General features: G+C 45.9%; 1 protein-coding gene across 1 annotated transcript in view; it reads right to left on the bottom strand.

Moving 5' to 3' along the window:
- creb3l2 (cAMP responsive element binding protein 3-like 2) overlaps positions 1-13,789 on the bottom strand; it is a 30,024-nt gene extending 16,235 nt beyond the window's left edge. Inside the window, exon 1 of the mRNA XM_046297502.1 lies at positions 13,055-13,789. Coding sequence (XP_046153458.1) covers positions 13,055-13,153 — 99 coding nt within the window. The 5' untranslated portion in view covers positions 13,154-13,789. The remainder of the gene's footprint in view (positions 1-13,054) is intronic.
- Positions 13,790-13,941: the final 152 nt, after the last annotated feature.

Genomic DNA, 13,941 nt, shown 5'->3' with positions numbered 1-13,941 from the left:
CAGCCGCGAGCTGCCCTATGACGCGAGCCTACCAGACGAGCTAAATGCCTTTTATGCTCCCTTCGAGGCAAGCAACACTGAAGCATGCATGAGAGCACCAGCTGTTCCGTAGCTGATGTGAGAAAGACCTTTAAATAGGTCAACATTCACAAGGCCGCGGGGACAGATGGATTACCAGGACGTATACTCAGAGCACGTGCGGACCACCTGGCAAGTGACTTCCCTGACATTTTCAACCTGTAATACCTACATGTTTCAAGTAGACCACCACTAAATGATTACCGCCCCGTAGCACTCAAGTCGGTAGCCATGAAGTGCTTTGAGAGGCTGGCCATGACTCACATCAACTCCATCAACCAAGAAGCCCTAGACCCACTCAAATTCGCATACCGCCCCAACAGATCCACAGACGACGCAATCTCATCCCACCTGGACAAAAGGAACACCTATGTGAGAAGGCTGTTCTTTGACTAGAGCTCAGCATTCAAAACCATAGTGCCCACAAAGCTCATTGCTAAGCTAAGGACCCTGGAACTAAACACCTCCCTCTGCAACTGGATCCTAGACTTCCTAACGGACTGCCTCCAAGTGGTAACAGTAGGCAACAACACATCTGCCATGCTGATCCTCAACACTTGGGCCCCTCAGGGGTGTGTGCTTAGTCTCCCCTGTACTCCCTGTTCACCCACGACTGCGTGGCCAAGCACGACTCCAACACCATCATTAAGTTTGCTGACGACACAACAGTGGTAGGCGTGACCACAAACAATGATGAGACAGTCTATAGGGAGGAGGTCAGAGAACTGGCAGTGTGGTTTCAGGACAACAACCTCTCCCTCAATGTGAACAAGACAAAAGAGCTGATCGTGGACTACAGGAAAAGGAGGGCCAAACAGACCCCCATTAACATCAACGGGGCTGTAGTGCCGCGGGTCGAGAGTTTCAAGTTCCTTGGCGTCCACATCAACAAACTATCATGCTCCAAACACACCAAGAAAGGGCACGACAACACCTTTTCCCCCGCAGGAGACATGGGTCCTCAGATCCTCAAAATTTTCTACAGCTGCACCATCGAGAGTGTCCTGACCGGTTGCATCCCCACCTGGTATGGTAACTGCTCGGCATCCGACCACAAGGCTCTACAGAGGGTAGTGCGTACGGCCCAGTACATCACTGGGACCACGTTTCTTGCCACCCGGGACCTATATACTAGGCGGTGTCAGAGGAAGGCCCAAGAAATAGTCAAAGACTCGTCATCCAAGTCATAGACTGTTCTCTCAGCTACCGTAGGGCAAGCATTACCGGAGCGCCAAGTCTAGGTCCAAAAGGCTCATGAACAGCTTCTACCACCAAGCCATAAGACTGCTGAACAATTAATAAAATGGCCACCCAGATTATGTACATTGACCCCCCCCCCTTTACTTTTACACTGCTGCTACCCTCTGTTTATTAACTATGCATAGTCACTTTACCGCTACCTAAACTCAGCAACAACAAAAAACGTCCTCTCACTGTCAACTGCGTTTATTTCAGCAAACTTAACATGTGTAAATGTTTGTATTAACATAACAAGATTCAACAACTGAGACATAAACTGAACAAGACATGTGACTAACAGAAATTGAATAATGTGTCCCTGAACAAAGGGGAGGGGGTCAAAATCAAAAGTAACAGTCAGTATCTGGTGTGGCCACCAGCTGCGAGATGTTACTCCACTCTTCCACCAAGGCACCTGTTGGTTCCCGGACATTTCTGGGGGGAATGACCCTAGCCCTCACCCTCCGATCCAACAAATCCCAGACGTGCTCAATGGGATTGAGATCCAGGCTCTTCGCTGGCCATGGCAGAACACTGACATTCCTGTCTTGCAGGAAATCACGCACAGAATGAGCAGTATGGCTGGTGGCATTGTCATGCTGGAGGGTCATGTCAGGATGAGCCTGCAGGAAGGGTGAGATTGCCTGCAATGACAACAAGCTCAGTCCGATGATGCTGTGACACACCGCCCCAGACCATGATGCTCCACCTCCAAATCGATCCCGCTCCAGAGTACAGGCCTCGGTGTAACACTCGTTCCTTCGACGATAAACGTGAATCCGACCATCACCCCTGGTGAAACAAAACTGCGACTCGTCAGTGAAGAGCACTTTTTGCCAGTCCTGTCTGGTTTGTGCCCATAGGCGACGTTGTTGCCGGTGATGTCTGGTGGGGACCTGCCTTACAACGACCGTTCCACAGGTGCAAGTTCATTAATTGTTTATGGTTCATTGAACAAGCATGGGAAACAGTGTTTAAACCCTTTACAATGAAGATCAGTGAAGTTATTTTGATTTTTATGAATTATCTTTGAAAGACAGGGTCCTGAAAAAGGGACGTTTATTTTTTTGCTGAGTTTGTATGTACAAATTAGCTCAACTAACCTGTAAGCCTGCACATTGACTCAGTACCGGTACCCCATGTATATAGCCTCGTTATTGTTATTTTACTTTTTATTTTATTTAGTAAACATTTTCTTAACTCTATTTCTTGAACTGCATTTTTGGCTAAGGGCTTGTAAGTCAGCATTTCATGTTAAGTTCTACACCTGTTGTATTCGGGGGAATGTGACAAATACAATTAGATTTGATTGAAGTCGAGAGGGATGAGAAGGGTTTGAAATCATGTTTGTGTTGTTCTGTAATTGCTGACCCTCCAGGGCATAAATGTGTGTGTGTTTAGTGTGCTTCGGCAAAGAGAGGAAGTTGGTTAAGCATGGGGGAAGGGAAGAGGCAGAATTGATGACGCAATATCTTCCCCTGAAAAAAACAGATGTGCACAGAAAGAGAGAGGAAGAAATTACACTCTCTCTCTCACACACACACACACACACACACATATATATATAAACCATGTCTGTGTGTGTGCGCGCATTAGGCTGTACCTTGCCCTGGACTCTTTCTTGTGAACGGACACATTGATAATGACACACACACACACACACACACACACACACACACACACACACACACACACACACACACACACACACACACACACACACACACACACACACACACACACACACACACACACACACACACACACACACACACACACACACGGCACATGTGCATTTCCCTTGGATCCCTTCCATGTGCAACCTAGTCATATAGCATTAGTCATTGCATCACAGCCAGCAGGTCCCTCCTAACTCTAACCCCGAAGACTGATGGAGGCAGGACAGAGTGTCTTCAACAGATGATCAACTCAAAACAACTATGATAAAGACTGACGCCCTGTTCTGACTGTTGTAGTTGGCTGATATTGGTGTTATTCCCGGCAGGAATGAACACATACCAGGCCTGGAGATCCAGCTGCGTCTGGGGTTTATCACGAGCTGACGGCAGGACAGAGGCCCAGAAACAGGGCTCGGACTGGGGGTTTAGTGGGGTTTCAGACTGGGGGGGGCTGGGACTGAAGGGACCAACTGAAGCCAGGGTTGTGTTCCTGTCCTTTGGACCAATGCAATGCCACGATCCAATCCCATGGTCATGCTCCACAGAATTTTTTTAAACGGAACACTGAACCATTCATTTCAACCAAACACGACCGCTATGTGACCCAGTTCTCCCCCTCTGGGCAGGGTGAAGGGTTAGGGGTCAGAATGACCGATGAGACCCACTGATTGGATAGGATTAGGTGGAGGAGTGGGGGAGGGGGTTGTCTGTAATTCCAGGATACTACTACCAGTGGGTGTGACGTTAAACCAGTGTGATGTGTTGACTCTCCACACACTGTTTGTTTCAGAAGATAATCACTAGAAGCAGTCGTGTGAACTGAGAAGGAAACTACTGCATGACAAAGGCCATGGCTAAATTACATTACTGAAGGGTGCATTGACACCACAGGCGGCTGGTGGCACCTTCATTGAAATGATGCAATGGAAATAATGGAATCAAACACGTGGCTTCCATGTGTTTGATACCAATCTATTTTATTGGATTTATTTTATTTCACCTATATTTAACCAGGTAGGCAAGTTCTCATTTACAATTGCGACCTGGCCAAGACAAAGCAAAGCAGTTCGACACATACAACGACACAGAGTTACACATGGAGTAAAACAAACATACAGTCAATAATACAGTAGAAAAATACGTCTATTTACAATGTGAGCAAATGAGGTGAGAGAAGGGAGGTAAAGGCAAAAAAAAGGCCATGGTGGCAAAGTAAATACAATATAGCAAGTAAAACACTGGAATGGTAGATTTGCAGTGGAAGAATGTGCAAAGTAGAGATAGAAATAATGGGGTGCAAAGGAGCAAAATAAATAAATAAATAAATACAGTAGGGGATGTGGTAGTTGTTTGGGCTAAATTATAGATGGGCTATGTACAGGTGCAGTAAGCACCAGCTGTCCGTACAGGTGCTGCTCTGACAGCTGGTGCTTAAAGCTAGTGAGGGAAATAAGTGTTTCCAGTTTCAGAGATTTTTGTAGTTCGTTCCAGTCATTGGCAGCAGAGAACTGGAAGGAGAGGCAGCCAAAGGTTTTTGGTTTTGGGGGTGACCAGAGATATACCTGCTGGAGCGCGTGCTACAGGTGGGTGATGCTATGGTGACCAGCGAGCTTAGATAAGGGGGAACTTTACCTAGCAGGGTCGTGTAGATGACATGGAGCCAGTGGGTTTGGCGATGAGTATGAAGCGAGGGCCAGCCAACGAGAGCGTACAGGTCACAGTGGTGGGTAGTATATGGGGCTTTGGAGACAAAACAGATGGCACTGTGATAGACTGCATCCAATTTATTGAGTAGATTGTTGGAGGCTATTTTGTAAATGACATCGCCGAAGTCGACGATTGGTAGGATGATCCGTTTTACAAGGGTATGTTTGGCAGCATGAGTGAAGGAGGCTTTGTTGCGAAATAGGAAGCCAATTCTAGATGTAACTTTGGATTGGAGATGTTTGATGTGAGTCTGGAAGGAGAGTTTACAGTCTAACCAGACACCTAGGTATTTTTAGTTGTCTATTCACTCCATTCCAAAATGTCTTGTGATCAGTCCTCCTCTCACCGCCTCCTGTGAGTGACACCCTATTGTCCATATAGTGCACTACTTTGAAAAGCAATTCACTTCATGGGAAAGTGTGTATCCTATGTGGTTGAGGAGGGCAGTTGGATCTGGAAAAGAAGACCTTAAAAACTAGCCTAAAAAATGTGGATGAAAGTAGTGAGAATGTATATTTGTTGGTGATGAATTTCAGATCGTCTTAATGTCTGACCGTTGAGCTCGTGAGTTGAACATCCTCGGGGTCAGAGTTCAGACAGTGACTCACCGTGTTATCAGACACACACACACCCTTGACAGTCAGACTAAGCAGCAGGATCTGAAATGGAAAGAGGGAGGATCTCCCTCTCTCTTTCTCTTCCCGCCTCCCGTGGTTTCCTACCAAGGCAGCTTAATTGAGTCCAGAACTCACACACCCCGCTTCGGTGACATTTCACTTTTTCCAGGCCTGCTCTGACACAGTGACTCTGCAGTCACTCGGCCCCACTGACATCCTTCAACTGTTGATCAAGCGTTCTCTCTGTGTGAGTGTAGTGGGTCTGGTTCAATTGAGTCACAGTCCCCTTCAACATAAAGGGCGTCCGGTGAAAGGTTTTACAAGCCTGCTGAGGGAAACAACTTGTTCAACCAGGCATTTATTAAGTTATTCTGAAAGCACTCAATTACATGTCTCTCTGAATAACATTGTCTAATAGGAAAATGATGTCAACGTTTAAAAAAATGCAGGGAGAGAGAGGCATCAGAGAGGTGAAGGAGCTGTGTTTAGACTATGGGGCAGGAGCAGGCATGTTCATCCTTGACTGTCCCTTCCCCCACCCTCCCTCGAGGGTCGAGAGGAGGAAAAGGAGGAAGGATAGAGGAAGCAGTACGTTAAAGGGTTCAAAAGTGAGCGGGGGTGAAAGAGATGGAAGGGACGGAGGACATGGAGTTAAAACCTGTGAAAAACCAGGAAATGGGTTCTAGGTGAGAAAAAAAAACTACTTTTAAAACACAAACCACTGAGCCCTGACAAAATGTCTGCCGCTCTCCTAAACAGCTTCGTCGGTGAATGTAGGGCTGCACAGATATCAGTGGTAAGGCGACACAGAGGGCAGGGAAATATGAGTACAGAGAGTCACTGGATCGTGTTGTAGAACTCTGATTACTAGGCCAAACTAGATCCTTACTAGGCTACTGTAGATTTGGCTCCTCTCCCCGTTTAGGGCTGGGACACCATGCCCTACTCTAAAAAGAAACATAGCCAACACCCGGTACACACACACACACACACACACACACACACACACACACACACACACACACACACACACACACACACACACACACACACACACACACACACACACACACACACACACACACACACACACACACACACAGTTAACAGCTAACCGGGGCCTCAAGAGGGAAAGAAAGGGTGAGTGTAAATGTAGCTGTGCTGTAGAGCGTGGAGGCTAGCTGCTGTGGGTTCGGAGTAATGACCCCTCTCACACACACTAATTACAACCCTACAGCAACTACGAATGTCTGGCTTCAGAACAGAAGCAAAGCTCAACGGAGTGTGGAGGAAGACATCACAGTGGGAGGGGTTGGAGACACCCTGGTCAAGAGTAGTGCACTAGAAAAGGAAAAGGGTGCCATTTCCAAAGCAGACATGGTTATAGAGCAGCCATTGCCGTGGTTACGTGACAGGATGTTGAGCATGGTACAGGTACCTTCCAGTATCAAAGATGGTTTCCCTTCAATAAGGATTGATGAAGTATGAGGAAGAGGCACGCAACACAACACCATAAGCCAGGAAGTAGAAGACCCCTCATTTTTCAGAGGTTATCTTTCCAATCTGTTATTGTTATTGTTTGAGTATTGCAAATGTTTCCTTTTGTCTAAAGAACCAGAATATCAAGTACAGCACCTCACCCTTGAGCTTATTTAAGTGATAACGCCCGGGAAGCCGGTGTTTGGAGGACATATTTATATTATAAAGGTTATTTTGATTAATTTATTCATACTTTTTCGTCCTTCCACAAGATATAGTCCCGACACAAATCTAAGGCTGCTACCCAAGCCGGCTGGTCGCTCATTCTGTTGGTTCGGTTACCAGAGACGCGACCCAGTCGTTCAGTCTTTTTGTTCTGTATCTATGGACGAGACCCAATCGTTCATTCTAAATGTTCCATTGCCATACTGGCTGGCAACGTTCTTATCCCATGCTTGCTGGCTAGCCAACTACGACTAACTTACAGTCACGTCAAACAGTGCAGACAGAACAACAGCAAAGTAGCTGCATTTGTTAAGCTGTTTTTCTAGTTACATTTATTTGGATACATCCATAACAATGAGCTAATGAGGCACGATTTCACCTGGCATAGAAAATGTGCTCTCTCGTCAGGACACGGTTCAGAGGAGCTAACCTACAACACAGCTAACACAATCACATCAAACTGAAACTGGAAAGACTGAAAACTAGCGCTGCACTTCGTTTCGTTTGACCTGTTTTCTATTGATAGTTCTTCTTCTTCTTCAATCGAATGTTTGGACAAACCTACTCATTCAAGGGTTTTTCTTCATTTTTTACTATTTTCTACATTGTAGAATAATAGTGAAGAAATCACAACTATGAAATAATACATTTGGAATCATGTCGTAACAAAAAAAAGTGTTTAACAAATTAAAATCTATTTTATATTTGAGATTCTTCAAAGTAGCCACCCTTCGCCTTGATGACAGCTTTGCACACGTTTGGCATTCTCTCAACCAGCTTCATGAGGTCGTCACCTGGAATGCTTTTCAATCAACAGGTGTGCCTTGTTAAAAAGTCATTTGTGAAATTTATTTCCTTCTTAATGCTTTTGAAATAAAGAAAAACCCTGGAATTAGTAGGTGTGTCCAATCTTTTGACTGGTACTATATATCCATAAAAATTATGCCGATTCATGATTTCGACTGGCTGAGAAAAGTTGCCTCCCTGTCTGTCTCACCCCGACACGTTCATTACGATGGGACATCTGGAAATCGAATTTGAATATTGAAACAATAGTGAAAATGTCGGAGAGACAGACCGTAAGGTTTATACAAATCTCTGCTGTTGAAAACAAAATGTTAGTCTAAAAGAAATATGAGATAATGCCTAGATGCTTTTTATAGTGGAGATCAGGTTGATAAATTGCCTGGCTGGGCTGATGAGACAGCGGATTGCGCAGTCAGATGGAACAGAGTAAATAGGCATTTTAACGTCATAGATTTAGCCGGTGGTAACTTGTGGAATAGACACTGGCTGGAATGCAGTTTTAACCAATCAGCATTCAGGATTAGAACCGCCTGTTGTATAAAACAGAATAGCTACACGACATGAATGATACTGGATCTATATATATGCTGGAGAGGAATATGATTTGTTCCTGATGATCAAAGCACCTACATGCCTGGGAGGAATGACTGACAGTAATATGCAGTGGGAGGGAAGAAAGAGCTGTGGAATGACAGAAACACACCTACATATAAACACAGGTGTAGGGCTGGAACAGGGACAAACAAATACTGCATACTTCAAAGCACATCATCATCACATACAAATCTGATTGATTGGCTGTCTAATATATGCAAAGGACACGGTACTTAACACACTCCCTTTCATGTGAATGTTTCTCACACACACACACACACACACACACACACACACACACACACACACACACACACACACACACACACACACACACACACACACACACACACACACACACACACACACACACACACACACACACACACACACACACACACACACACACAACCACACACAACCACCAAATCAGTGCATGTCCCACAGAAATGATCCTCTCCTGAAATGAAGGAGTTGATATTGAATAGAATAGGGTTAGGGCAGTGAGTGAATGTGGCCTTGTATGTGAGTGTGTATGTGTGTGCTTGAATTCACACGTGTGCTGTGTGTGTGTGTCCCAGACTGTGACCCTCCCTCCCAGCAGATGTCACACAGACGGCCCTTTCAGCCTGGTGGAGAGAGAGAGAGAGAGAGAGAGAGAGAGAGAGAGAGAGAGAGAGAGAGAGAGAGAGAGAGAGAGAGAGAGAGAGGGGGGGTCTGTTATGACGGGCCACACAGGATCAGGCTGCCCTGCCCCAGTGGAGAACAGGCATCACTCTGTACACACACACACAGCATGAGAGAGCCTGCTCTGTTTGACTAGCCGTGTGTGCGTGCGTGCGTGTGCGCCCTTTCCTTCATAGGCATGTCCAAAAGGCATATACAGTACTGAGAGAGAAAGAAAGAGGGCTCTATTAAAGTAAGCCTGCCAACCGTACCCTCCACCTACCCCTCCTAATACACCTCTGAGCTGATTGATGTGCTGCACTGTATCATTCTTTTCTGACCCTGCTGATCATTTATGAACATTTGAACATCTTGGCCATGTTCTGTTATAATCTCCACCCGGCACAGCCAGAAGAGGACTGGCCACCCCACATAGCCTGGTTCCTCTCTAGGATTCTTCCTAGGTTCTGGCCTTTCTAGGGGGTTTTTCCTAGCCACTGTGCTTCTAACCTGCATTGCTTGCTGTTTGAGGTTTTAGGCTGGGTTTTCAGCTGATGTCAGAAGGGATTTTTCATTCAATTTGATTTGATATGTCCTCTGGCGACCAACTTTCTCAGAGAGAAAATATTTGCATGACACCACAGGGGAGGTTTCAGTAACCTGGGGTAGGATAACCAAACCTGCAGAGGTCAGGGTGATCCTGCTGCCTCAGGTTCCGCTCCACAACACTCAGATCAGTTTAAACCAGTCGGAGCGTTTCCACTGAACACTCCCGAGACATAATGGTTTATGAATATGTCCACGTGTTAATATACTACACAAGACACATCTAGAAAGTACTGTTACCAGTCAGACACATAGGAGGTACAATCTGTCCACTCAGGCCTATCTCTGCTCCCTGGCCTCTCCTGTAGCTCTCACTCGTTCTAAATATGGACAGAACAAACACAGAGGGAGACGTGTTGGTTTGGGGCATACAGACGTTCTCCTGTGGGCTGGCCGGTGGCTTCAGACTTATGAATCTTAGACCTGGGACTTCCTGTCATCCAAGTGCCTAGGCAGGATGAGCTGAACTAGCAGAGCTGTTAATGGACTTTCCCGAGCTAAATCACCGCTATGACCTCACTGACTCTGTCGTGATAGGCTCGCTCACCAAAGACGCCTTCTCTGTTCTCTTCGGCAGCTCTAACAGTGCAGTCTGCGTGCTATCTACAACCTAAAATGGTTCTTCGGGAGTCCCCATAGGAGAACCCTTTGAAGAACCCTTTTTGGTTCCAGGTAAAAGCCTTCGGGTTCCAGGAAGAAACATTTTGGCTTCTACGTAGAACCTTTTCAACAGAGAGTTCTACATGGAACCAAAAAGGGTTATCTTATGGGGACACCTGAAGAACCCTCTTGGAACCCAGTGTAGCGACAAAACAATGTTCTCACCAGAGGTCTATCGCCACGGTCTGCACAATGGCTCGATCTGTCGCTCGGCAGATTCAGGGACGAGACTCCATAGACAAGACAACTTTGGAATTTCATCATCAACACACACTGTGCCTTAAAAGGCTGCAAAACAGCAATAAATACCCTTTGGTCCAACCCTTACAGAGAGAGAAGTGCAAGACTGACAGCGTGATAGTTTCTGAGAGAGGACGCATAGTTAGCATATTTACTACTAATAAAGTCATAAAAAAGTGTAGAATGTAAGTTCCACAGTAGGGCTGTGAAAGAACGGTAGGGCTACAATCAGAACTGCACTTCAACTGCTCTCACACCACGAGGTACGCAGGAAAGTACACACAGGGATGGTAAATGACAGAGTATTATAAACCCATAGATTTAGGACTAGGATCCTAGGGAGTTCCTCCTTTGATCGTCACACAAGACTGCGACTTGATTAGTACATATAGAACGGTTGGTAGGCTGTAACGCAGAACATAAATGGTGTTTGTGCGTAGACGGGAGGAGATGAATCATGTGTGGAAAATGTATGATAGGAACAAAGCAATACGGCAGCTGTCTGATAAAAGGCAGGCTAAACCACGGGATTTGACGAATAAGACAAAAAAAAGCGGGCCCCAGGTGCATGACCACGAACAGCGACGTATTCTAGATGTTTGCGCGAAAAACCGGACTGCGAGCGCTTCGTAAATATTTGGGCAGAGATTTTTTTTTCCCCTTGAGATCTCCTCTGTAAGCAAAAACCACATCAGTGTCTGTCATCAAGTCTGAATGAGCTTTTCTGCCAAAAGTCAGTCAAACTGACGTTCCTTTATGTTGCCTTCGCTACGGCAAGTGGCATGCTGTTGTTTCTCTAAGGACTGATCGGCCCTGGGTATATAAGACAAACATGTAATAGAAATAACCGCTGTGTGTGACTGTCCTTCAGACTGACTATCTCCGAGCAGTCGTCTATGAAGAGCGGATGGGGTTTCTCTGAACTGGGTGTGAGTGGTGTGGAAAGGTCGTTGTGGAGAGGAGATGTGATGACGCCGCCCCAAAAAAAGACTCGCTGCGTTACCGTGTTGAGAAACAAGAGCTGCGTAGACCTGCATGAGGCACGAGTAGCGAAGAGAGCATTGTGCAAATGGAATTAGTCCGGGATTGAGCTGACATCTGCGGCCTCCTCGAATGTGGCGCGTTGCCTTTAAAAGGGTGCAACTGCAGACAAGGCGTGATTAGATTGAATTCCGGCCTCGCGAATCCATAGAAGTAGAATGACATAAAACGACTCATTCTATTTCGATGTAAAGCCCAGACGTCTGTTCAACGTCCAGTCTTGATAATGTTGATTCAACGTTGGTTTGTACCCAGTGGGAGGGAGTTGCAGAGAGATGTGCCCTTCTCTCTGATGGGAGATCCAGATGGGAGTCTCAAGAGTACACACACATACATACCAATCAGTACCAGGGGAGGTGAGAGCTCAGCTCTGCAGCTGAGAACAGTTTGCATTGTTGTGAGAAATGCCATGTCAACGAATCCCGGGGAGAGAGAGAGAGAGTGTGTGTGTGTGTGTGTGTGTGTGTGTGTGTGTGTGTGTGTGTGTGTGTGTGTGTGTGTGTGTGTGTGTGTGTGTGTGTGTGTGTGTGTGTGTGTGTGTGTGTGTGTGTGTGTGTGTGCTTCAAACCCAAGGAATGGAGGAGGGGGGCATGGACGACATGAACAAAGACACTGCTCTGTTCTCGTGCCATCTGAGAATATCAACCTCTCCTCCGCTCACACACACAGCCTGCTACTCCCTCACACACACAGCCTGCTACTCACTCTCTCACACAGAGGTTGTACAGTTTCTTCTCACATGGCCCGTGGATTTACTATTCCCACGGGCGGCATGGATCTGCAGGTCTGTGGACACAGTTCCCTCTGCTGTGAGTTAATAACAATGGCTTTGCTGAGTTATGTTACAGTGCAATGTGCATGCTGGAGCTCGAGAACATTGGAACTGGGAAGGTATAGACGGCAGAAGGGTTGACTTGGTCCCTAATCTAGGGCTTTTGGCGGAAGAAGGGTTGACTTGGTCCCGATAAGATTCCAGCTAGTGTCCCTAATCTAGGGCTTTTGGCGGAAGAAGTAAGGAAATGTCAGTCACACCAAATCTAGACAGTGGAGAAAGTCTCTGTTTAGTGTAAGTGTCTGGTTCCCATCCTCTGAGCCAGCTGGATCTATCATTATCCGTCACCCAAAGCCAAATAACTGATAAATTAGCCCATCGACCGAGCTCACTCGTGTGGTGTCTAAGTAGGACAATAAATAGGCTAATCATAGTTTGCATTGAAAACAGCAGTGACTCAATTGAAAATCATATGATTTTTTTTTTTACGGATGAATTTGACGGATGGCATATATTCACTACCAGCCCAGTGAAACCTTGAGAACCTTGGTATGGTAATCAATAATAATAAAAGTGCTATTGACAAGTGTGGCAGTGCCATAACGGTTCGTAGTGTTTATAATATTTGCCTATCTGTAACTTACTGTGCTGTATAAGACATGTTCGTTTTCCCCAGGCTCCGACAGCTCACTGAGATTCCTATCCCAGTGTAAAAAGGACTCAGTACTGTCCAATATTTCCATCCTTGGCGATGCGACCGCTCTGATTCACAATGCGTCGTTAGATGAGGACAGTTCCCTTGATGATACTTTGCAGCGCAGATAGCAAATACACTCCTTCACCCACCTTGCAGCGATTCCAACCGCAGAATGTTACTTTTTACTCCGTCCACGCACAACTTCAGTGAAGAAACGTAGTTAAGTTGATGTCGCTACAACGACGTAATACACGCAGTAGTGCTGCCAACAAAACGGTTGTCCCCGAATTACAATATTTAAAAATGGGTGAAGAATAGAGCAAGGCTGCCCCGTGTTGGGTATTGTTTATTTTCTTGGCACAGAGTTTGTATGGACTTTTTCTTCCTCGTATTCCTTGATGAAGTTTGCTATCCACGTCCAGAGCAGACCAGACAGGCAGGAATGCGGGTGGGGGCAGGGAGAAGAGTAGCGACATCTAATCAGACTAAAAACCCTACAGTGTTTGCATTTCATATGCGTAGGTTGTCTCACGATAAATGGCAACATACATTACAATGGATGTACATTTAGCGCAACACCTACAATGTATATGGAGACTGTTCGCATGAACACTTCGCAATAATTTCGGTCAGAAATTAATAGGGAATTTTACAACTGAGAAAGACCTGGTCCTGTCCATCTGCGTCAAAACCAATCAAACGAGTCCTTCTATTCAGACCGTCTGTGATTGAACAGGTTCCGCGACCAATCCAAAGGCTTTGAGCCCGAGTCTTTGATTGACAAGCAAATAAGCCAATTAAATAACATCAACGTTATTTTTTGTAACAAATCAG

The sequence above is a fragment of the Oncorhynchus gorbuscha genome, linkage group LG14, assembly GCF_021184085.1.
Source record: "Oncorhynchus gorbuscha isolate QuinsamMale2020 ecotype Even-year linkage group LG14, OgorEven_v1.0, whole genome shotgun sequence".
NCBI lineage: Eukaryota > Metazoa > Chordata > Actinopteri > Salmoniformes > Salmonidae > Oncorhynchus > Oncorhynchus gorbuscha.
The sequence above is the reverse complement of the archived record's forward strand: the minus strand, read 5'-3'. Positions and strand labels throughout refer to the sequence as shown.